Source organism: Phyllobates terribilis, unplaced genomic scaffold, assembly GCF_046119375.1.
Source record: "Phyllobates terribilis strain yellow unplaced genomic scaffold, ASM4611937v1 Scaffold_11__3_contigs__length_659146591, whole genome shotgun sequence".
NCBI lineage: Eukaryota > Metazoa > Chordata > Amphibia > Anura > Dendrobatidae > Phyllobates > Phyllobates terribilis.
The window spans coordinates 646746207-646768876 of record NW_027362771.1 but is presented as its reverse complement, the minus strand read 5'-3'; the positions used below and the strand labels follow the sequence as shown (position 1 = coordinate 646768876).

The window sequence follows — 22670 nt, the reverse complement described above, 5'->3', positions numbered from 1 at the left end:
GACGATCCCGGGGGACAGACGTAGAGTCACATGGTGCAGGCTGACGATCCCGGGGGGCAGACGTAGAGTCACATGGTGCAGGCTGACGATCCCGGGGGGCAGACGCAGAGTCGCATGGTGCAGGCTGACGATCCCGGGGGGCGGACGTAGAGTAGCATGGTGCAGGCTGACGATCCCGGGGGCAGACGTAGAGTCACATGGTGCAGGCTGACGATCCCGGGGGGCAGACGTAGAGTCACATGGTGCAGGCTGACGATCCCGGGGGGCAGACGTAGAGTCACATGGTGCAGGCTGACGATCCCGGGGGGCAGACGTAGAGTCACATGGTGCAGGCTGACGATCCCGGGGGGCAGACGTAGAGTCACATGGTGCAGGCTGACGATCCCGGGGGGCGGACGTAGAGTCGAATGGTGCTGGCTGACTATCCTGGGGGGCAGACGCAGAGTCGCATGGTGCAGGCTGACGATCCCGGGGGGGGGGGCAGACGTAGAGTCGCATGGTGCAGGCTGACGATCCCGGGGGCGGACGTAGAGTCGCATGGTGCAGGCTGACGATCCCGGGAGGCAGACGCAGAGTCGAATGGTGCTGGCTGACGATCCCGGGGGGCAGACGCAGAGTCGAATGGTGCTGGCTGACTATCCCGGGGGGCAGACGTAGAGTCGCATGCTGCTGGCTGACGATCCCAGGGGGCAGACGTAGAGTCACATGGTGCAGGCTGACGATCCCGGGGGGCAGACGTAGAGTCACATGGTGCAGGCTGACGATCCCGGGGGGCAGACGTAGAGTCACATGGTGCAGGCTGACGATCCCGGGGGCAGACGTAGAGTCACATGGTGCAGGCTGACGATCCCGGGGGGCAGACGCAGAGTCGCATGGTGCAGGCTGACGATCCCGGGGGCGGACGTAGAGTCGAATGGTGCAGGCTGACGATCCCGGGGGGCAGACGCAGAGTCGCATGGTGCAGGCTGACGATCCCGGGGGCAGACGTAGAGTTGCTTGGTGCAGGCTGACGATCCCGGGGGGCAGACGTAGAGTCACATGGTGCAGGCTGACGATTCCGGGGGACAGACGTAGAGTCGCATGGTGCAGGCTGACGATCCCGGGGGGCAGACGTACAGTCACATGGTGCAGGCTGACGATTCCGGGGGACAGACGTAGAGTCGCATGGTGCAGGCTGACGATCTCGGGGAGCAGATGTAGAGTCGCATGGTGCAGGCTGACTATTCCGGGGGGGTAGACGCAGAGTCTCTTGGTGCAGGCTGACGATCCCGGGGGGCAGACACAGAGTCGCTTGGTGCAGGCTGACGATTCTAGGTGGGCAGATGCAGACTGACGATCCCGGGGGGGCAGACGAGTCGCATGATGCAGGCTGACGATCCCGGGGGGCAGACGTAGAGTCGCATGGCGCAGGCTGACGATCCCGGGGGGCAGACGTAGAGTCGCATGGTGCAGTCTGACATTCCCGGGGGGCAGATGTAGAGTCGCATGGTGCAGGCTGACCATTCCGGGGGCAGACGCAAAGTCGCTTGGTGCAGGCTGACTATTCCGGGGGAGTAGACGCAGAGTCTCTTGGTGCAGGCTGACGATCCCGGGGGGCAGACGCAGAGTCTCTTGGTGCAGGCTGACGATCCCGGGGGGCAGACGCAGAGTCTCTTGGTGCAGGCTGACGATCCCGGGGGGCAGACACAGAGTCGCTTGGTGCAGGCTGACTATTCTAGGTGGGCAGATCCAGAGTTGCATGGTGCAGGCTGACGATCCCGGGGGGGCAGACGAGCCGCATGATGCAGGCTGACGATCCCGGGGGGCAGACGTAGAGTCGCATGGCGCAGGCTGACGATCCCGGGGGGCAGACGTAGAGTCGCATGGTGCAGGCTGACGATCCCGGGGCGCGGATGTAGAGTCGCATGGTGCAGGCTGACGATCCCGGGGGGCGGACGTAGAGTCGCATGGTGCAGGCTGACGATCCCGGGGGGCGGACGTAGAGTCGCATGGTGCAGGCTGACGATCCCGGGGGGCGGACGTAGAGTCGCATGGTGCAGGCTGACGATCCCGGGGGGCGGACGTAGAGTCGCATGGTGCAGGCTGACGATTCCCGGGGGGCGGACGTAGAGTCGCATGGTGCAGGCTGACGATCCCGGGGGGCGGACGTAGAGTCGCATGGTGCAGGCTGACGATCCCGGGGGGCGGACGTAGAGTCGCATGGTGCAGGCTGACGATCCCGGGGGGCGGACGTAGAGTCGCATGGTGCAGGCTGACGATCCCGGGGGGCGGACGTAGAGTCGCATGGTGCAGGCTGACGATCCCGGGGGGCGGACGTAGAGTCGCATGGTGCAGGCTGACGATCCCGGGGGGCGGACGTAGAGTCGCATGGTGCAGGCTGACGATCCCGGGGGGCGGACGTAGAGTCGCATGGTGCAGGCTGACGATCCCGGGGGGCGGACGTAGAGTCGCATGGTGCAGGCTGACGATCCCGGGGGGCGGACGTAGAGTCGCATGGTGCAGGCTGACGATCCCGGGGGGCGGACGTAGAGTCGCATGGTGCAGGCTGACGATCCCGGGGGGCGGACGTAGAGTCGCATGGTGCAGGCTGACGATCCCGGGGGGCGGACGTAGAGTCGCATGGTGCAGGCTGACGATCCCGGGGGGCGGACGTAGAGTCGCATGGTGCAGGCTGACGATCCCGGGGGGCGGACGTAGAGTCGCATGGTGCAGGCTGACGATCCCGGGGGGCGGACGTAGAGTCGCATGGTGCAGGCTGACGATCCCGGGGGGCGGACGTAGAGTCGCATGGTGCAGGCTGACGATCCCGGGGGGCGGACGTAGAGTCGCATGGTGCAGGCTGACGATCCCGGGGGGCGGACGTAGAGTCGCATGGTGCAGGCTGACGATCCCGGGGGGCGGACGTAGAGTCGCATGGTGCAGGCTGACGATCCCGGGGGGCGGACGTAGAGTCGCATGGTGCAGGCTGACGATCCCGGGGGGCGGACGTAGAGTCGCATGGTGCAGGCTGACGATCCCGGGGGGCGGACGTAGAGTCGCATGGTGCAGGCTGACGATCCCGGGGGGCGGACGTAGAGTCGCATGGTGCAGGCTGACGATCCCGGGGGGCGGACGTAGAGTCGCATGGTTCAGGCTGACGATCCCTGGGGGCGGACGTAGAGTCGCATGGTGCAGGCTGACGATCCCGGGGGGCGGACGTAGAGTCGCTTGGTGCAGGCTGACGATCCCGGGGGGCGGACGTAGAGTCGCTTGGTGCAGGCTGACGATCCCGGGGGGCGGACGTAGAGTCGCATGGTGCAGGCTGACGATCCCGGGGGCCGGACGTAGAGTCGCATGGTGCAGGCTGACTATCCCGGGGGGCAGACGTAGAGTCGCTTGGTGCAGGCTGACTATTCTGGGGGGCAGACGTAGAGTTGCATGGGCGGGCTGACGATCCTGAGGGGGCAGACGCAGAGTCGCTTGGTGCAGACGCAGCGCATGGTGCAGGCTGACGATTCCGGGGGGGCAGATGCAGAGTCGCTTGGTGCAGGCTGTCTATTCCGGGGGGCAGACGTATGTTAGTATGAAGATCTGAAGTTGTGGGTTGTAATAATCACCTAGGCAGGTTAACGATGCAACAATATTTTATTCCTTACATCCATGGTTTTACAACAACTCCAGGTAAATGGCCAAAATACATTGCCCCCACTCCACAAGATCCTCTCCCCGGGGCGGTAGTTCCACTGTCTCCGTACCGGGCGATACTCGCTGTCTCCCAACTTTTGGTTGGCCCACAGATTTCGTATCTCCAGCCAGTATATCTGTAGCCACAGTCCACACTCCTCCAGACCACTGATACAATGATAGAAACACAGGTATCCAGTATCCTTAAGAAAGTTCATCAAATCCAGACGGCAGATCCCACAACTGTACACGTTTATCCAGCCCAGTCAGCAACCGATCTCCTAACTCCATAAGCCATCCATCCATGGTTCCAGGACCTCAACCTAGATCCTATCCCTTCGACGTCATTCCACCAACTCACTGACTAAACATGTGGCTTCTTTTCCTCCCTCCCTGGGATCAGCCCCATAAGTGGGCAGAAGTTTTGCCAGGATAGACATAGGGTCGTATCGTACAGACTGATAATCCCAGGATAGACCTAGGGTCGTATCGTACAGACTGATGATCCCAGGATAGGGGTGCGGTCGTATCGTACAGACTGATGATCCCTGGATAGACGTAGGGTCGTATCGTACGGACTGATGATCCCAGGATAGACGTAGGGTCGTATCGTACAGATTGATGATCCCAGGATAGGGGTGCGGTCGTATCGTACAGACTGATGATCCCAGGATAGATGTAGGGTCGTATCGTACAGACTTCTGATCATTGGACAGATGTACAGTTTGTGACAATGTCACTGGTAAAGTACTGGAGGGAAGATATGTATCACTTAAGTTGCTGGCTTTAGTGATGTGAACTTAGGAAAAATGTTCCAGCACACTAAGTGTTGAGAGGGGTTAATCGGCCGTTTTTAAGGGCTAGGTTTTTATGTGAACAACTGAAGAGCGGGTGGGAGGCTGTTCATCATATCTTTGCCCCAGGATGGGGTTTAGGCTATGTGCCCACGATGCAGAAATGCTCAGGATTTTTTCCTGAGAGTTTCTGCATCTCCCTGGCAGAAAAAACGCGTGCGGATTGTACGTGCGGATTGTACGTGCGGATTGTACGTGCGGATTGTACGTGCGGATTGTACATGCGTTTTTCCTGCCAGGGACATGCGGATGTGAAGCATGGATTTATATACAGACCATCAGTGGACATACAACCAATACTAAAAGCAAAACACCCAAACAAAAAAAGATTTAAAACCACATAAAATTAAAACATTGCAAAGACCCATATATATATATATATATATATATATATATATATATATATATATATATATATATATATATATATATATATATATATATATATATATATATATATATATATATATATATATATATATATATATATATATATAGCCACAGAACCGGGGATTATGGAACCGAAAGAAAAAACTCTTTTTTGCTTGTTTTTTGCTTTTCGTATTGGTTATATGTCCACTGATGGTCTGTTCATATGTAGACGGTGTCCCCCAGCCACGATATATGAAGTCCTTTTCTTCTTTGAGGATCCTTTCCATTACAAAAATCAGACTAGATTTTATCTTGGACTTTATATATGTATATTATGGATCTTTACAATTATTTTGCAACTTTCATTACTTTATTATTTTATTTTTCTTTCACTTCTAGGGATTTGTATGGAAGGGGATTATCTTATTTGTTGTTTTTTTTCTTCTTTTTTGCTCCATGCCCTTTAGTACAAAATGTATTGATTCATTAATTGTTTTATGGTATGGATATACCTTAACATTTTCTTTTCCCCTTCTTGAGTACTGCTTCCTTTCCCCTAGTGACCTGGTGTATGTGGATGGTCGGGGAATTAATTGCGTTGTTTCTCGCTCTTTTTTTATTTTATGCTCACATTTTTGACTCCACATACATGATTGCGCCCGTAATGACTTAAAAAAAAAAATGGCTGCCAAGGCGCGCATGCTCAGAACGCTGGATGCTGTAATGTTTTGCCCGGCCATCTAATGGCGCGCACGTGTCGGGTCAAAAATTGACCTTGTGACGTCATATGACATGTGCGTGCCACAAAGTTGAACATACGAACTCAGCACAGCTCCTTCTGACCATGTGCCATGTTTATTGGCAGTGGGGACGGACATATATATATATATACCCTTAGGTGTAAGTAAAGGCACTTGCCTTAATAAAGCGGAAAGCGAAACGCGCGTTGGGGTTGCGTGGGAAATTTCCATCCTTTCCCTAATATGGATAAGTCACTACTCCACTAGCCGTGCAGCATTGCCTTTGACACCCGATATGGTACATGTCACTCTCAGGATGTACACTATATACTGCTTATTCTTTTATTACTTATATGTGTGACTCCGTAGACGTATACTGATAACAATTTTTGTCTGACACGGGTGTCTTTACTTTTCAGCTTTGGCCACTGTACGATTTGAGATTGTTCTCTGGGTGGAACTCTCCCACGTTCTGTGTTTTTTTTTCTCCTTTACTTTGAGACCTCTTGTTGGTACTTTGTAATATATATTTTAATCATGTTGTCAATAAAAATATTGTTTTTTATTCTACTTGGTGGTTTATGGCTACTCCAATTCTTTTTTTTGTTTGCACAAGTTGTATTGTGCAGACTGATGATCCCTGGACAGACATACGGTCGTATGTTACAGACTACTGATCCCAAGACGGACGTACAGTCGTATCACTCAGACTGATGATCCTGGGACAGGTGTACTGTCTTTTCTTTAAATCCTACAATATTAAAGATGGCTGCTGTCACCAGAATGTTGGGTTTGCGTTTAGCAACCCTGCTGTCTCATTCTCCTCTATTTCTGCTCCGCAGGTTTCGTTGTGGGCCAAGCCGGTCTCCTGCAGTCTCTTCTCATGCTCTTCGTTGCATACGCCATCATCTGGTTGACGGTGCTCAGTGTTTGTGCCATTTCTACCAATGGCGCAGTCCAAGGTGGTGGAGCCTACTGTATCCTCATATGAGCATGTCAGTGCATGGTTTTTATTACTGTCTATCCATGTGGTTTGTATTGTCCCGGAGAAGTCGCATCATTCATACAACGCGTTTCAGTTCTTGAAGTAATATCTGTCCTAACCGGCATCTGCAGCCTGACATTGAGCTCTAAGATTATCTCTACGTAGTCAACCATTTATTGTTGGGAGCTCATGTGACCATTAGACCCGTCCTGGCCAGTGAGAAGGGGATGGTAAGTCAGTACATGATTTTTTCCTTGACTTCTCCAAGTTATGATCTCGAGGACACTGGGCCCAGAGTTTGGTGGCAGCATCGGACTCATGTTCTACTTGGCCAACGTGTGTGCGTGTGGCGTCTACGTTCTTGGTTTGGTGGAGGGCGTTCTGGATATCTTTGGGAAAGGTCAGTTCTGTATTTTATTCCGAATTCGACCCCATTGTTTGCCCTTCTGTTCCTTTTTGTCTGTAGCTCCATAACCAATCATGTCTCGTGTCCCTCCAGACTCGTCTGATCCCACCAACCCTCTACGATCCCTGCCACAGGGCTATGGATACAGCTTCCTGTACGCTAGCGTGGTGCTCCTGGTCTGTCTGTCAGTTTGTCTGGTTGGAGCTTCCATCTATTCCCAAGCGGCTTTCTTCATCTTTATTCTGGTCACTTTGGTTCTTTTGTCCATTGTGCTCAGTTTTTTAGCAGTTGGACCACGCCAAATTACTATTCGCCACGGGGGAAATGTGACTCTGATCGGAGAGTACACCGGAATCAATAGTACCACCTTACATAACAACTTACACGGTAAGCAATGAGAGCCTCCTCCTCCTCCCAGACCAATTTTCTTCTTGATTTCTGATGAATGTTTGAGGGATGTCCATCTCTTGGTAATGACACTGTTCTGTCACATTTCAGCCCCTTCTTGATTATGTCTTCACAGTATCAATGGTAGATACAATGCCTTGGAAAGTTTGTTGTACCTTCTTCTGACTGACAACTTTCCACTTATGAGATCCTTTGCTGTGTTGTCAGCTGTTTACAGACCAGAAAATGTCAGGAAATCGGCCTAGAACAGTGACACATTTTCTAATCGGAATCGCTGTAAATGGTGGCCATTGTGCATTGACTATTGTATAACAGGAGGGTAATTGTGATTGGCTGATTCTGAATACAACGACAGCCCAATTATAAGAGGGTGTTCACACTTATGCAACCACATTATTGTAGTTTTCTTGTTTTTTATTGTCCCCTGATTTCAGTTTTTCTCAATGGATTTGTGCAGATTATTTGCAACATTAAAGTGGGAAAAAGTTCTGAAATGATTGAACTTCGTTACGTGACAAAAACCTGGTATTTTACAGAAGTTTGTAGACTTCTTAAATCCACTGTAAAACTCTACTCACAAAAAGTTAGGGATGTTTGGCTTTAGGGTGTAATGTCCGAATGAACCTAAAATGCACTCTGACCTTTTCAGGTGAACTTAATGTGACGTCTCTAAACTTGTGAATGCGCTTGTCCACCTGTACAATGTTTCAGTACTTTTTGCACAACTTGCTGTTCTCTAACAAGAAACTTAATGGCAAAATTCACAACAGATGTTTTGATCCATGAATCGCCCAATAATTTTTGGGGGTTCAATTAGAATTTGTATTAAAACAGTATTCTACATCATCCTGTTCACATTGTGACATCATGAGACCAAGACGACACCTACCAATTGATGAACAGTACCGCCACCATTGTGGGGCTTCAAGCTTGATGTTCTCAGACAGAGGTGACCACCGAGCTTAGTGTCACAGAGTCATCAGGAGGGTGCAAGAGAGATACAGAGAGACTGGAAGAGTCATCAGGAGGGTGCAACAGAGAGACTGGAAGAGTTGCTGGAAGGTGCAACAGAGAGACTGGAAGAGTCATCAGGAGGGTGCAAGAGAGAGACTGGAAGAGTCATCAGGAGGGTGCAACAGAGATACAGAGAGACTGGAAGAGTCATCAGGAGGGTGCAACAGAGAGACTGGAAGAGTCATCAGGAGGGTGCAAAAGAGAGACAGAGACTGGAAGAGTCATCAGGAGGGTGCAACAGAGAGACTGGAAGGGTCATCAGGAGGGTGCAACAGAGAGACTGGAAGAGTCATCAGGAGGGTGCAACAGAGAGACTGGAAGAGTCATCAGGAGGGTGCAACAGAGAGACTGGAAGAGTCATCAGGAGGGTGCAACAGAGAGACTGGAAGGGTCATCAGGAGGGTGCAACAGAGACTGGAAGGGTCATCAGGAGGGTGCAACTGAGAGACTGGAAGAGTCATCAGGAGGGTGCAACTGAGAGACTGGAAGAGTCGCAGGAAGGTGCAACCAAGAGACTGGAAGAGTCATCAGGAGGGTGCAACAGAGATGCAGAGAGACTGGAAGAGTCATCAGGAGGGTGCAACAGAGAGACTGGAAGAGTCATCAGGAGGGTGCAACAGAGAGACTGGAAGGGTCATCAGGAGGGTGCAACAGAGACTGGAAGGGTCATCAGGAGGGTGCAACTGAGAGACTGGAAGAGTCATCAGGAGGGTGCAACTGAGAGACTGGAAGAGTCGCAGGAAGGTGCAACCAAGAGACTGGAAGAGTCATCAGGAGGGTGCAACAGAGATGCAGAGAGACTGGAAGAGTCATCAGGAGGGTGCAACAGAGAGACTGAAAGAGTCGCAGGAAGGCAGAGAAGTGGACGTCCTTTGGCCACATCCCACACTGATAACCACTTCATTGTGAACAAAGCCCTTCAGACCCGGATGATGAATGTCACACAACTCCAGGCACATTTAAGAGAGGTGCGAGGCACCAAGTGTCACATTGGACCGTTCTAAACAATTTACATCAGTGTGATCTGCTTGCTAGACAACCTGCAAGGTACCTGACCACACACCAGGCTCAGGCATCATTGTCTACGCTGGATGAGGGACCAGTGGGCCTCAGTGTTGTTTACTGATGAAAGTTGATTCACGCTGAGTAGAAATGATGGCCGGCAACGATGTTGGAGACGTCAAGGAGCCACTCTTGTCACCAGACAAGATTTTGGTGGTGGTGTTAGAGTGTGGGCAGGTGTCTAGTCAATACAGATCTGCCCTACACTTTATGACAAGCCCCTACCTCTTGAGTAACGTCATAGTGCCTCTGCATGACCAACACTGACCTAACTTCATCTTCATGGATGACAATGCTCCAGCTTGTTGATGTCGCATTATTGGGGAACGGCTGCTGGAGACTGGGGAACCTCAGATGGAGTGGCCTGCACTTTCTCCCGACCTGAATCCCATAAAAAACCTATAGGTTCAGTTGAGTCACCATGTAGAGGCTCGTTACTCTGTACACCAGAATCTCAACGCCCTTCAAGAAGAGTGGGATGCCATGCTTCAGTAGACAGTAACTCGGCTTGTGAACAGCCTGAGGTGGTGTTGTCATACTGTAATTGATGCTGATGGCCACAGGACAAGTTATTGAGACCCTGACATTTTTTTTTGTTGGGGTATACCCATCTCAGTTGTTGGCTTTTTGTTTCAATCAATTGTTTGAGATGAGGAAATCACAATTCCTGCTTCTACTTAAATGCCCGACTGTCATAAAATATCACTTAAGTTTGTACGTTTTCCATACATTTTGCCCCAAAAGCCAAATATCCCTAACTTTTTATGAGTAGTGCATATGGTTGTGCCTCCCTCCGACATCTTCAGCATTCACTAGAAGTCTTCACAAACCCCTTCGACAAGCTGTATTGCTTATCACACCACCAGTATGACAACTAATATAGAAGGTTCCAGATGCTTCACTCATTCTGGAAGTAATAAAAGTCAAACGGAAGTCTGTCCAGTGTGAGGATCGGTGGTCCTAATAACGGGTGTCATTTCTATCCTGGTAAGCTTTAGGTATGGATCTATAGACCTAGATCCTTGGGGCCGGAAAAAAACCAAAACCCTCTATTTATGAAGTATAGGATGTAGGCCTTCTGACCGCTCTCCTTTAGGGGTAACGCAAGGTTTGGGTGGGCAGCTGCAATGTCTGGTTGCCATCTTGTCAATGGCGTATGTCTTCACTTGCTCACCTCCATTTCCTCTGTTTTCTATTAGCGGACTACTCCCTGGATTACACCACTGGAAACCTCATGAATTTCGCCACCGTCTTTGCTGTCATGTTTAATGGATGCACCGGTATCATGGCGGGATGTAATATGTCTGGTAAGACTGAAAACACAGATCTTCTCTGGAAACATCATGGCTGTAGACGTTCACAGTCTGGTCACCATTTTCTGAGAGTGTAGGATTAGGGCTGTGGGTTATCGGGTGACTTAAGTCTACACCATGGGCAGGGGGTAGCGTCTGCATGCTCGATGGGCAGTTATGGGTGGGATCTACCATGAAGCTCCACCTTGGCCGATCCATTGATGACCCCCAGATGGAGTAGACTTTTGACGTCCATGGCCTTGGAGGGTGCTACATCTACGGCTGTTTTTTGGCCTGGTCTTTGTGTGAGGCTTTGGTTTATTTTATGTCACAAATTTTCTCTTTTACATAACTTTTAAAACATCTGCGCAATTCATTTCTCTGTTCTAAGACTCAATATGGTGAACTTCACTCGTTTTTGGCTAAAGAAGCAATATGTTATTTATTTTTTTTGCATCAAGGTTGGTGAGACCATGTACATGGTGGGCAGTCAAGAGGGAACCAGAATTCGCGACCAGAGTTGGGGGATTAGGGTCAGAGAGATACAATGGTGGGAATCCTTGGTGAAAAAGCAGCCAGGTCCTCCATGTTCTCAAGTGATTTTTTTTTTATTTTTGCAGGAGAGCTAAAGCAGCCAAGCCGCGCCATTCCTATCGGCACCATCATAGCGGTGATCATCACGCTCTTCGTCTATCTGATCCTCTTCATCTTTACTGCTTTGACTTGTGACAGGTCTGTAATTGCTGCTGATCTCAGATGTGTCCACCTTTTTAGCTTTCTGCACCTTTCCGGAGACTATAGCAATAGACATGACTAGTCCGGCGTGCCCCAGCCAGCTTCTCCCCGCTCTGTTTGGGTAATTGACAGGTCTTTCCTGATGCACATGTATGGGAATGGGAGGTACCTACCAATTGGAGCAGTTCTGGGAGAAGCTGGTAGGTTCTTCAAAGAACCCTGAAATGCCGGAGCGTTGCAGAGTAAGACATATATGACTGCAGTCTTGGCGCCAGGATCTGATTCATGATGACCATGGTAAGGGAAGGATGAAACGTCTTACCGTTTCCCTTAAGAACATCATCATGACATACCTGCAAAACGCGATGATGAAGAGTCTACACATAGACACACATAGAATAAACCTTTCCCGGCAGAGTATTGTGAAGTCAGATTATTTTCTAAGCTCACTCTCTAGGATGCTTCATCTAAAGGGTCAATATTCATGTAGAAATGAGAGGATGTATGGATGAGCAGACCACCACAATCTAATGCCCCTCCTGATAAGGGGTAACCCAGTAGATCAGCCGAGTGCCCATCATTTTCACACTTGTACTCCAGTAGATTAAGAGATGAAGTCATTGGTCCTGTACCTTTAGTAAAGTATGGGTAGTTAGGTTGAATTGAGATCTGGCGGCACCACCAGTGGACCATGATTCTTGAGGTCCACTCTTGATGTTATCTGTGATCATTTTTCGCTTTTCTCAGGACGTTACTTAGAGAAGACTATGGATTCTTCCGTCAAATCAATTTCTGGCCTCCGTTTGTCTTGATTGGAGTTTACGCCACCTCTCTTTCAGCCTCCATGAGCACTCTCATTGGGGCATCTCGCATCTTGCATGCTCTCGCCAAGGATGACCTGTTTGGTGAGACTTCTATATGTTGATTCTCGGTTATTTCCAGAGCTCTGTGGCCTCTAGTCCATCTAATCTCGTGGCTTTTTCAGGAATCCTCCTAGCTCCTGCAAAGCTTGTGACGAAGGGAGGCAACCCCTTGGGAGCGGTGGTGTACACCTGGTCATTGGTGCAGGTGAGATGTTTTCTGGGATTCATTTTGTGCCGTTGGTTGCCAAGTTAATGTCTCCTCAAAAAGTCAACTGCACAATCTGCTTCTCTGTTCTTCTTAGCTGGTCCTGCTGGCCGGAAAGTTGAACACCATTGCTGGAATAGTAACTGTTTTCTACCTCATGGCATATGCGGCAATAGACCTTGCCTGTTTGGCACTTGAATGGGCGTCTGCACCAAATTTCCGGTAAGTTGTCTACTTGCAACTTTTTTCAAGTTTTCTTTTTTCCTGCTTCATATTGTGCAGATTTTTTCCTTATTCTTCATAGACCCACATTCCGTCTCTTCTCCTGGCACACTTGCCTGCTTGGCATCTTGAGCTGCCTCGTAATGATGTTTCTCATTAACCCTGCCTATGCCTCTGGCAGCATTGTCCTCCTTCTCCTTCTACTGGGATTTATTCACTTCAGGAGTGGCAGCAGCAGTTGGGGATACATCAGCCAAGCACTTATATTCCATCAGGTGAGACCTGGCAATAGTATGAAAGTGGAGGCACATGAGACATGGAAAGATCCACCATGCAGAATGATAGTGATGAGACTGAGGAGACATCAGGAAGTCCACCATGAAGAATGATAGCGATGAGGTAGATGAGACTTCAGGAAGTCCACCATGAAGAATGATAGCGATGAGGTAGATGAGACATCAGGAAGTCCACCATGAAGAATGATAGCGATGAGGTAGATGAGACATCAGGAAGTCCACCATGAAGAATGATAGTGATGAGGCAGATGAGACATCAGGAAGTCCACCATGAAGAATGATAGTGATGAGGCAGATGAGAGATGAGAAGGTTCACCATGAAGAATGATAGTGATGAGGCAGATGAGACATCAGGAAGTCCACCATGAAGAATGATAGCGATGAGGTAGATGAGACATCAGGAAGTCCACCATGAAGAATGATAGTGATGAGGCAGATGAGACATCAGGAAGTCCACCATGAAGAATGATAGCGATGAGGCAGATGAGACATCAGGAAGTCCACCATGAAGAATGATAGCGATGAGGTAGATGAGACATCAGGAAGTCCACCATGAAGAATGATAGCAATGAGGCAGATGAGACATCACGAAGTCCACCATGAAGAATGATAGCGATGAGGTAGATGAGAGATGAGAAGGTTCACCATGAAGAATGATAGCGATGAGGTAGATGAGACATCAGGAAGTCCACCATGAAGAATGATAGTGATGAGGCAGATGAGACATCAGGAAGTCCACCATGAAGAATGATAGCGATGAGGCAGATGAGACATCAGGAAGTCCACCATGAAGAATGATAGCGATGAGGTAGATGAGACATCAGGAAGTCCACCATGAAGAGTGATAGCGATGAGGTAGATGAGACATCAGGAAGTCCACCATGAAGAATGATAGTGATGAGGCAGATGAGAGATGAGAAGGTTCACCATGAAGAATGATAGTGATGAGGCAGATGAGACATCAGGAAGTCCACCATGAAGAATGATAGCGATGAGGTAGATGAGACATCAGGAAGTCCACCATGAAGAATGATAGTGATGAGGCAGATGAGACATCAGGAAGTCCACCATGAAGAATGATAGCGATGAGGTAGATGAGACATCAGGAAGTCCACCATGAAGAATAATAGCGATGAGGCAGATGAGACATCAGGAAGTCCACCATGAAGAATGATAGCGATGAGGCAGATGAGACATCACGAAGTCCATCATGAAGAATGATAACGATGAGGTAGATGCGACATCAGGAAGTCCACCATGAAGAATGATAACGATGAGGTAGATGCGACATCAGGAAGTCCACCATGAAGAATGATAGTGATGAGGCAGATGAGACATCAGGAAGTCCACCATGAAGAATGATAGCGATGAGGTAGATGAGACATCAGGAAGTCCACCATGAAGAATGATAGCGATGAGGCAGATGAGACATCAGGAAGTCCACCATGAAGAATGATAGCGATGAGGTAGATGAGACATCAGGAAGTCCACCATGAAGAATGATAGCGATGAGGCAGATGAGACATCAGGAAGTCCACCATGAAGAATGATAGCGATGAGGTAGATGAGACATCAGGAAGTCCACCATGAAGAATGATGGCGATGAGGCAGATGAGACATCACGAAGTCCACCATGAAGAATGATAGCGATGAGGTAGATGAGACATCAGGAAGTCCACCATGAAGAATGATAGCGATGAGGCAGATGAGACATCAGGAAGTCCACCATGAAGAATGATGGTCTTGAAATGGATGAGACACAAGTAGGTACACCATGAAGAATGATAGTGATAAGGCAGATGAGAGATGAGAAGGTTCACCATTAAGAATGATAGTGATGAGGCAGATGAGAGATGAGAAGGTTCACTATGAAGAATGATAGTGATGAGGCAGATGAGAGATGAGAAGGTTCACCATTAAGAATGATAGTGATGAGGTAGATGAGACACGTGGAAGTCCAGCATGAAGAATAATGGTGATGAGGTAAATGACATGAAGAGGTCCACCATGATGAATGATAATGATGAGACACGGGAGGTCCACCTTGAAGAATGATGGGGATGAGACATAAGGAGGTTGACTATGATGAATGATGGGTATGAGACAGGAGGAGGTCCACCTTGAAGAATGATATTATTTAGGTTAAAAAACATGTTATGGTCATACTATTATGAATGATAAAATGGAAGTAGAGACAGCAAACGTTTTTTTTTTTTTTCTTCCTTAAATTCTCATACAGTTGATCTTCCTTGCTCCTCTCCTCAGGTCAGGAAATATCTACTTCTTTTGGATGTACGTAAGGAGCATGTAAAATTCTGGAGGCCACAGATTCTGCTCATGGTGTCCAACCCACGGAGTTCATGCCAACTCATCAAGTTCATCAACGATCTGAAGAAAGGGGGTCTGTACATTATGGGTCACGTAGAAACTGGAGATCTAGGTGAGATGGTGCATTCTGTGTTAGCCGGATCTGAGGCACTATTGTGAAATTAGGTGGTTTCGTAGGACAGGTGCTCTGATATGTTGGGTCATCTATCTGGACGCTTTAATATGTAGAGTGCTCTGATACTTTGGGTAGTAAGTTGGCTGCTCTTATTGAATTAGTGCTTTGATACATTATGTGTTTTACATGATGGACGTCATGATGCATTGGGTAGTTTGGCAGCCTGATAGGAGGAGTATTCTGACATGGGCAGTCTGGTAGGATGGGTGCACTGACAGGTTGGGCAGTCTGGTAGGATGGGTGCACTGACAGGTTGGGCAGTCTGGTAGGATGGGTGCACTGACAGGTTGGGCAGTCTGGTAGGATGGGTGCACTGACAGGTTGGGCAGTCTGGTAGGATGGGTGCACTGACAGGTTGGGCAGTCTGGTAGGATGGGTGCATTGACAGGTTGGGCAGTCTGGTAGGATGGGTGCATTGACAGGTTGGGCAGTCTGGTAGGATGGGTGCACTGACAGGTTGGGCAGTCTGGTAGGATGGGTGCACTGACAGGTTGGGCTGTCTGGTAGGATGGGTGCACTGACAGGTTGGGCTGTCTGGTAGGATGGGTGCACTGACAGGTTGGGCTGTCTGGTAGGATGGGTGCACTGACAGGTTGGGCAGTCTGGTAGGATGGGTGCATTGACAGGTTGGGCAGTCTGGTAGGATGGGTGCACTGACAGGTTGGGCAGTCTGGTAGGATGGGTGCACTGACAGGTTGGGCTGTCTGGTAGGATGGGTGCACTGACAGGTTGGGCTGTCTGGTAGGATGGGTGCACTGACAGGTTGGGCTGTCTGGTAGGATGGGTGCACTGACAGGTTGGGCTGTCTGGTAGGATGGGTGCACTGACAGGTTGGGCTGTCTGGTAGGATGGGTGCACTGACAGGTTGGGCAGTCTGGTAGGATGGGTGCACTGACAGGTTGGGCAGTCTGGTAGGATGGGTGCACTGACAGGTTGGGCTGTCTGGTAGGATGGGTGCACTGACAGGTTGGGCTGTCTGGTAGGATGGGTGCACTGACAGGTTGGGCAGTCTGGTAGGATGGGTGCACTGACAGGTTGGGCAGTCTGGTAGGATGGGTGCACTGACAGGTTGGGCTGTCTGGTAGGATGGGTGCACTGACAGGTTGGGCTGTCTGGTAGGATGGGTGCACTGACAGGTTGGGCAGTCTGGTAGGATTCGTGCACTGACAGGTTGGGCAGTCTGACCGGATGGGTGCACTGACAGGTTGGGCAGTCTGACCGGATGGGTGCACTGACAGGTTGGGCAGTCTGACCGGATGGGCGCTCCTATATGGAGAGTCTGACATGTTGAGTGTTTTGTAAGGATGGGCGCCCTGGTAAGATGGGTGCTTTGACACGGCGTTCTCCTCTTCTTCTGTCCTCAGATGCGCTCCCTTCTGACCCGGTTCAGGCACATTACAGCTTCTGGATGAGTCTGGTGGATAAGTTAAATGTTAAAGCTTTCGTGGATTTGACCCTGAGTTCATCGGTACGACACGGGACACAGCAACTTCTACGTATCACAGGGCTCGGTATGTACAGTGCATGTTCCATCGCTGGTGCCCACTCTCCGCTTGGATAAACGGAAACCATTGGCTTCCTCCACTGACCTCACACGCTCGATCACCTCATATTGTATCCCCCTTGCAGGAGGAATGAAGCCAAACACCCTGGTGCTTGGATTCTACGATGACACCACCCCAGAAGACTATTTTCTACTGGACTCGGCCTTCACCCCTGGTCTTTCTCCACATGACGACCCCTTTGGTGTGGACGCCACATCTTTGCAGGCCCACTTTCCCCCTGTTCGTGGTCCAGAGACTCCACACCACTTGCCACCTATGGAGTATGTAGCAATAATCCGCGATGCCCTGAAGATGCATAAGAACGTTGTGTTGGCGCGGGGTTTCCCTTCACTGGTGAGGCCGGAGACCCTCACCTCTAATGCCGCCTTGTACATTGATGTGTGGCCTCTGGACCTCCTCCGCTCCCAGGCTTCTGCCTACGTGGATGTTTGCAGTTTATTTTTGCTCCAGATGGCGTGCATTCTGAACATGGCAGCCTCGTGGCGCCGGTACCAGCTGCGGGTCTTTCTCTGTGTGGAGTCATCAGGTGGCAGTAGCGCTGGTGGAAACGGCTTGTTAGCAGCGGAAATCAAGTTCCGCGAGCTGCTCGTCAAGTTGCGCATCCGAGCAGCTATCCGGGTGGTGGACTGGGATAGGGTGGCGGTGTTGCGGGGCCAGGGTGGAGAGCACACAGGCCTAACTCGGGAGCCCATCTCTGTGGAGTATCTGAAGGCGGCCAAGCAGGCGGTACTGGAGGAAGGCGGCGTGGAGTCCGCTGTGCGGTTCCTCTACCTCCCCCGTCCTCCTGCAGACCCCACCATACATGAACGATACTTGGAGGAACTGAACACCCTGACGGAGGGGCTAGGCCCCACTCTAATGATCCATGGTCTCAGCCCCGTTACCTGCACAGAACTGTGACGGACCTCCTGCATCAACCATTCCTGCGGCTTCTAGAACCTTCCAGCGCAATAATGATCCACGTTTCGATGCCACCTTATCCTCCATGTTTGGGTGTAGTTCTCCCCCCGCTGAGCCCCAGTGATCATCCCATGGATGTGGAGCTGGAGATCGGCGGCCATTGCTCCTGATGCCTACAGCCGCGTCCGATGGCGGGCGAGCGGTGCGTTTCGCCCATGATTCGCTCCCGCACGTGTTCCGCCTTTATTCTGAACGGTTTTCTTTTTGCACTTTACACGGACGGAGGGTTTTTGGATTTTGTTTTTTCTGTTCAGTCATTGGTTGGAATCGGTCGCACCGCCTCATCTCCATGCTTCCTGTATTTCCAGGGGTTCAGGCTGTTTTATTTATTTCTGGATGAACAGGAACCTCTTCATCTTTTAACATTGTGTCATTTCATGCCTATACTCCAATCACACCCAAATCTGCAGCACAATTTTACTGTTCTGCATGTTCCTCATGTGTCGCACCCAGAGCTGCACTTACAGTACTGTTCTTGCAGTCACAGCATACGCTCCTCTTCTGTCTCACTTTCATGCTCATACCTGCTATGTCACACTCCATTCACAGCCAAAGCTGCAGTCACAATTCTACATTGTAATCTTGTCGCATACAGCACTGCATTAACCATTCCGCTCTTACAAGATGTCTTCACAACATTCACTCCTCTATTATGTCTCGCCTTCACAGCCAGAGCTGAAATCACAATTTTGCTATTTAAATGCATCACATCCAGAGCTGCGTTTAGAGTTCTGCTCTTGCAATCACGTCATACACTCCTCTTCTATCTTTACCTTCACAGTTCTGACTTTCTATTTTTTGTGCACTCCAATTACATCCAAAGCTGCATGAATTATTGTGCCGCAGCTGAGCTCCCACAATGCACTAGGTACTGGAGAACACGCACTGCATCTCCCACAATGCTTCAGGGCAGGGCAGCAGTAATCCTTCAGTCTTCTATGGTCGCTCTGCTCCCAGCATCCTCTAGTCCCCGCACAAGTCACAGTAATGAATTAAGGGGGGGTGAGGTCCTGATGTCCACCTTGGTCCTGACAAAGATGGCCGACAGTCACGTGACCTGATATCACTCCTTACGCACAGGGGGTCCGGCCGCCTCCATGTATGTTTCGCTCTTGTGACCCTCTCCAGCGCTCGGATCGCTGTACTTTTGCTCATTACTAACGTTTAGGGGTTTTTGGCCTTTTCTAACTTTTCTTTGTTTTTTTTCTATTATGGGAGAGAAGTTTAGTTCTGGTTCCTGTGGCTCCAACACACCGGCCGGCGGGCTCCGTGTCGTGCGGGTACTGAGACTGTCCGGGGTCTGAGCGGGCGGGGGCAGGGTCGTCGGGCCTCACTGCTCCGTCTGACTCTAATGGACCCTGAAGAAGACGGAATATTTCAGCCCAGAATCCTGACAGCCTTATTGCCGCCGGCCGGAGACCTGAGACCGTGACGGCAGATTCCACCCGGCGCCGCTCTGGAGCCGGATCCAGTGACGTCTGCTCCCTGCAAAAAGGGGTCCGGGAACCAGGATCCCACACGTCTGCAGGGGAGTAGTGGCTGTATACCCTGATCCAGCGCGCTGTATACCCCCAACTGCCGGTATATACCCGGATCCAGTGCACTGTGTACCCCCGACTGCTGGTATATACCCGGATCCAGTGCACTGTGTACCCCCAACTGCCGGTATATACCCAGATCCAGTGCACGGTGTACCCCCGACTGCTGGTATATACCCGGATCCAGTGCGCTGTATACCCCTGACTACCGGTATATACCCGGATCCAGTGCACTGTGTACCCCCAACTGCCGGTATATACCCAAATCCAGTGCACTGTGTACCCCCGACTGCCGGTATATACCCGGATCCAGTGCACTGTATACCCCCGACTGCCGGTATATACCTGGATCCAGTGCACTGTGTACCCCCGACTGCCGGTATATAACCGGATCCAGTGCGCTGTATACCCCCGACTGCCGGTATATACCCGGATCCAGTGCACTGTGTACCCCCAACTGCCGGTATATACCCAAATCCAGTGCACTGTGTACCCCCAACTGCCGGTATATACCCAGATCCAGTGCACGGTGTACCCCCGACTGCCGGTATATACCCGGATCCAGTGCACTGTGTACCCCCAACTGCCGGTATATACCCAAATCCAGTGCACTGTGTACCCCCGACTGCCGGTATATACCCGGATCCAGTGCACTGTATACCCCCGACTGCCGGTATATACCTGGATCCAGTGCACTGTGTACCCCCGACTGCCGGTATATAACCGGATCCAGTGCGCTGTATACCCCCGACTGCCGGTATATACCCGGATCCAGTGCACTGTGTACCCCCAACTGCCGGTATATACCCAAATCCAGTGCACTGTGTACCCCCGACTGCCGGTATATACCCGGATCCAGTGCACTGTATACCCCCGACTGCCGGTATATACCCGGATCCAGTGCACTGTGTACCCCCGACTGCCGGTATATAACCGGATCCAGTGCGCTGTATACCCCCGACTGCCGGTATATACCCGGATCCAGTGCACTGTGTACCCCCAACTGCCGGTATATACCCAAATCCAGCGCGCTGTATACCCCCGACTGCCGGTATATACCTGGATCCAGTGCAATGTATACCCCCGACTGCCGGTATATACCCGGATCCAGTGCGCTGTATACGCCCGGTATGTACCCGGATCCAGCGCGCTTTATACGCCCGGTATGTACCCGGATCCAGCGCGCTTTATACGCCTGGTATATACTCGGATCCAGTGCACTGCATACACCCTGTATATACCCGGATCCAGTGCACTGTGTACCCCCGACTGCCGGTATATACCCGGATCCAGTGCGCTGTGTACCCCCGACTGCCGGTATATACCCGGATCCAGTGCACTGTGTACCCCCGACTGCCGGTATATACTCGGATCCAGTGCACTGCATACACCCAGTATATACCCGGATCCAGTGCACTGTGTACCCCCGACTGCCGGTATATACCCGGATCCAGTGCGCTGTATACCCCCGACTGCCGGTATATACCCGGATCCAGTGCACTGTGTACCCCCAACTGCCGGTATATACCCAAATCCAGCGCGCTGTATACCCCCGACTGCCGGTATATACCCAAATCCAGCGCGCTGTATACCCCCGACTGCCGGTATATACCCGGATCCAGTGCACTGTGTACCCCCGACTGCTGGTATATACCCGGATCCAGTGCGCTGTATACCCCCGACTGCCGGTATATACCCGGATCCAGTGCGCTGTGTACCCCCGACTGCCGGTATATACCCAAATCCAGTGCACTGTGTATCCCCGACTGCTGGTATATACCCGGATCCAGTGCACTGTGTACCCCCGACTGCCGGTATGTACCCGGATCCAGCGCGCTGTATACGCCCGGTATGTACCCGGATCCAGCGCGCTGTATACGCCCGGTATGTACCCGGATCCAGCGCGCTGTATACGCCCGGTATGTACCCGGATCCAGCTCTGCTGTATACGCCCGGTATGTACCCGGATCCAGCGCGCTGTATACGCCCGGTATATACTCGGATCCAGTGCACTGCATACACCCTGTATATACCCCGATTCAGTGCACTGCATACACCCAGTATATACCCGGATCCAGTGCACTGTGTATCCCCGACTGCCGGTATATACCCGGATCCAGTGCGCTGTGTACCCCCGACTGCCGGTATATACCCGGATCCAGTGCGCTGTGTACCCCCGACTGCCGGTATATACCCGGATCCAGTGCACTGTGTACCCCCGACTGCCGGTATATACCCGGATCCAGTGCACTGTGTACCCCCGACTGCCGGTATATACCCTTATCCAGTGCGCTGTGTACCCCCGACTGCCGGTATATACCCGGATCCAGTGCACTGTGTACCCCCGACTGCCGGTATATACCCGGATCCAGTGCACTGTGTACCCCCGACTGCCGGCATATACCCTGATCCAGCGCGCTGCATACGCCCGCAACGTACCCGGATCCAGCGCGCTGTATACGCCCGCAACGTACCCGGATCCAGCGCGCTGTATACGCCCGCAACGTACCCGGATCCAGCGCGCTGTATACGCCCGCAACGTACCCGGATCCAGCGCGCTGTATACGCCCGCAACGTACCCGGATCCAGCGCGCTGTATACGCCCGCAACGTACCCGGATCCAGCGCGCTGCATACGCCCGGCACGTACCCGGATCCAGCGCGCTGCATACGCCCGGCACGTACCCGGATCCAGCGCGCTGCATACGCCCGGCACGTACCCGGATCCAGCGCGCTGCATACGCCCGGCACGTACCCGGATCCAGCGCGCTGCATACGCCCGGCACGTACCCGGATCCAGCGCGCTGCATACGCCCGGCACGTACCCGGATCCAGCGCGCTGCATACGCCCGGCACGTACCCGGATCCAGCGCGCTGCATACGCCCGGCACGTACCCGGATCCAGCGCGCTGCATACGCCCGGCACGTACCCGGATCCAGCGCGCTGCATACGCCCGGCACGTACCCGGATCCAGCGCGCTGCATACG

The 22670-nt window shown here is 51.6% G+C and overlaps 1 protein-coding gene across 3 annotated transcripts in view; it reads left to right on the top strand.

Moving 5' to 3' along the window:
- Positions 1-22261, top strand: part of SLC12A9 (solute carrier family 12 member 9) — a 47071-nt gene extending 24810 nt beyond the window's left edge. For all 3 annotated transcript variants that reach the window (XM_073654578.1, XM_073654577.1, XM_073654579.1), the window contains 12 exons: positions 6472-6606; positions 6883-7014; positions 7114-7407; positions 10704-10811; positions 11417-11528; positions 12279-12436; positions 12517-12599; positions 12697-12821; positions 12904-13096; positions 15383-15557; positions 16985-17131; positions 17250-22261. In XM_073654578.1, the coding sequence (XP_073510679.1) occupies positions 6472-6606; positions 6883-7014; positions 7114-7407; positions 10704-10811; positions 11417-11528; positions 12279-12436; positions 12517-12599; positions 12697-12821; positions 12904-13096; positions 15383-15557; positions 16985-17131; positions 17250-18085 (2498 nt within the window). In that variant the 3' untranslated portion in view covers positions 18086-22261. The remainder of the gene's footprint in view (positions 1-6471; positions 6607-6882; positions 7015-7113; positions 7408-10703; positions 10812-11416; positions 11529-12278; positions 12437-12516; positions 12600-12696; positions 12822-12903; positions 13097-15382; positions 15558-16984; positions 17132-17249) is intronic.
- Positions 22262-22670: the final 409 nt, after the last annotated feature.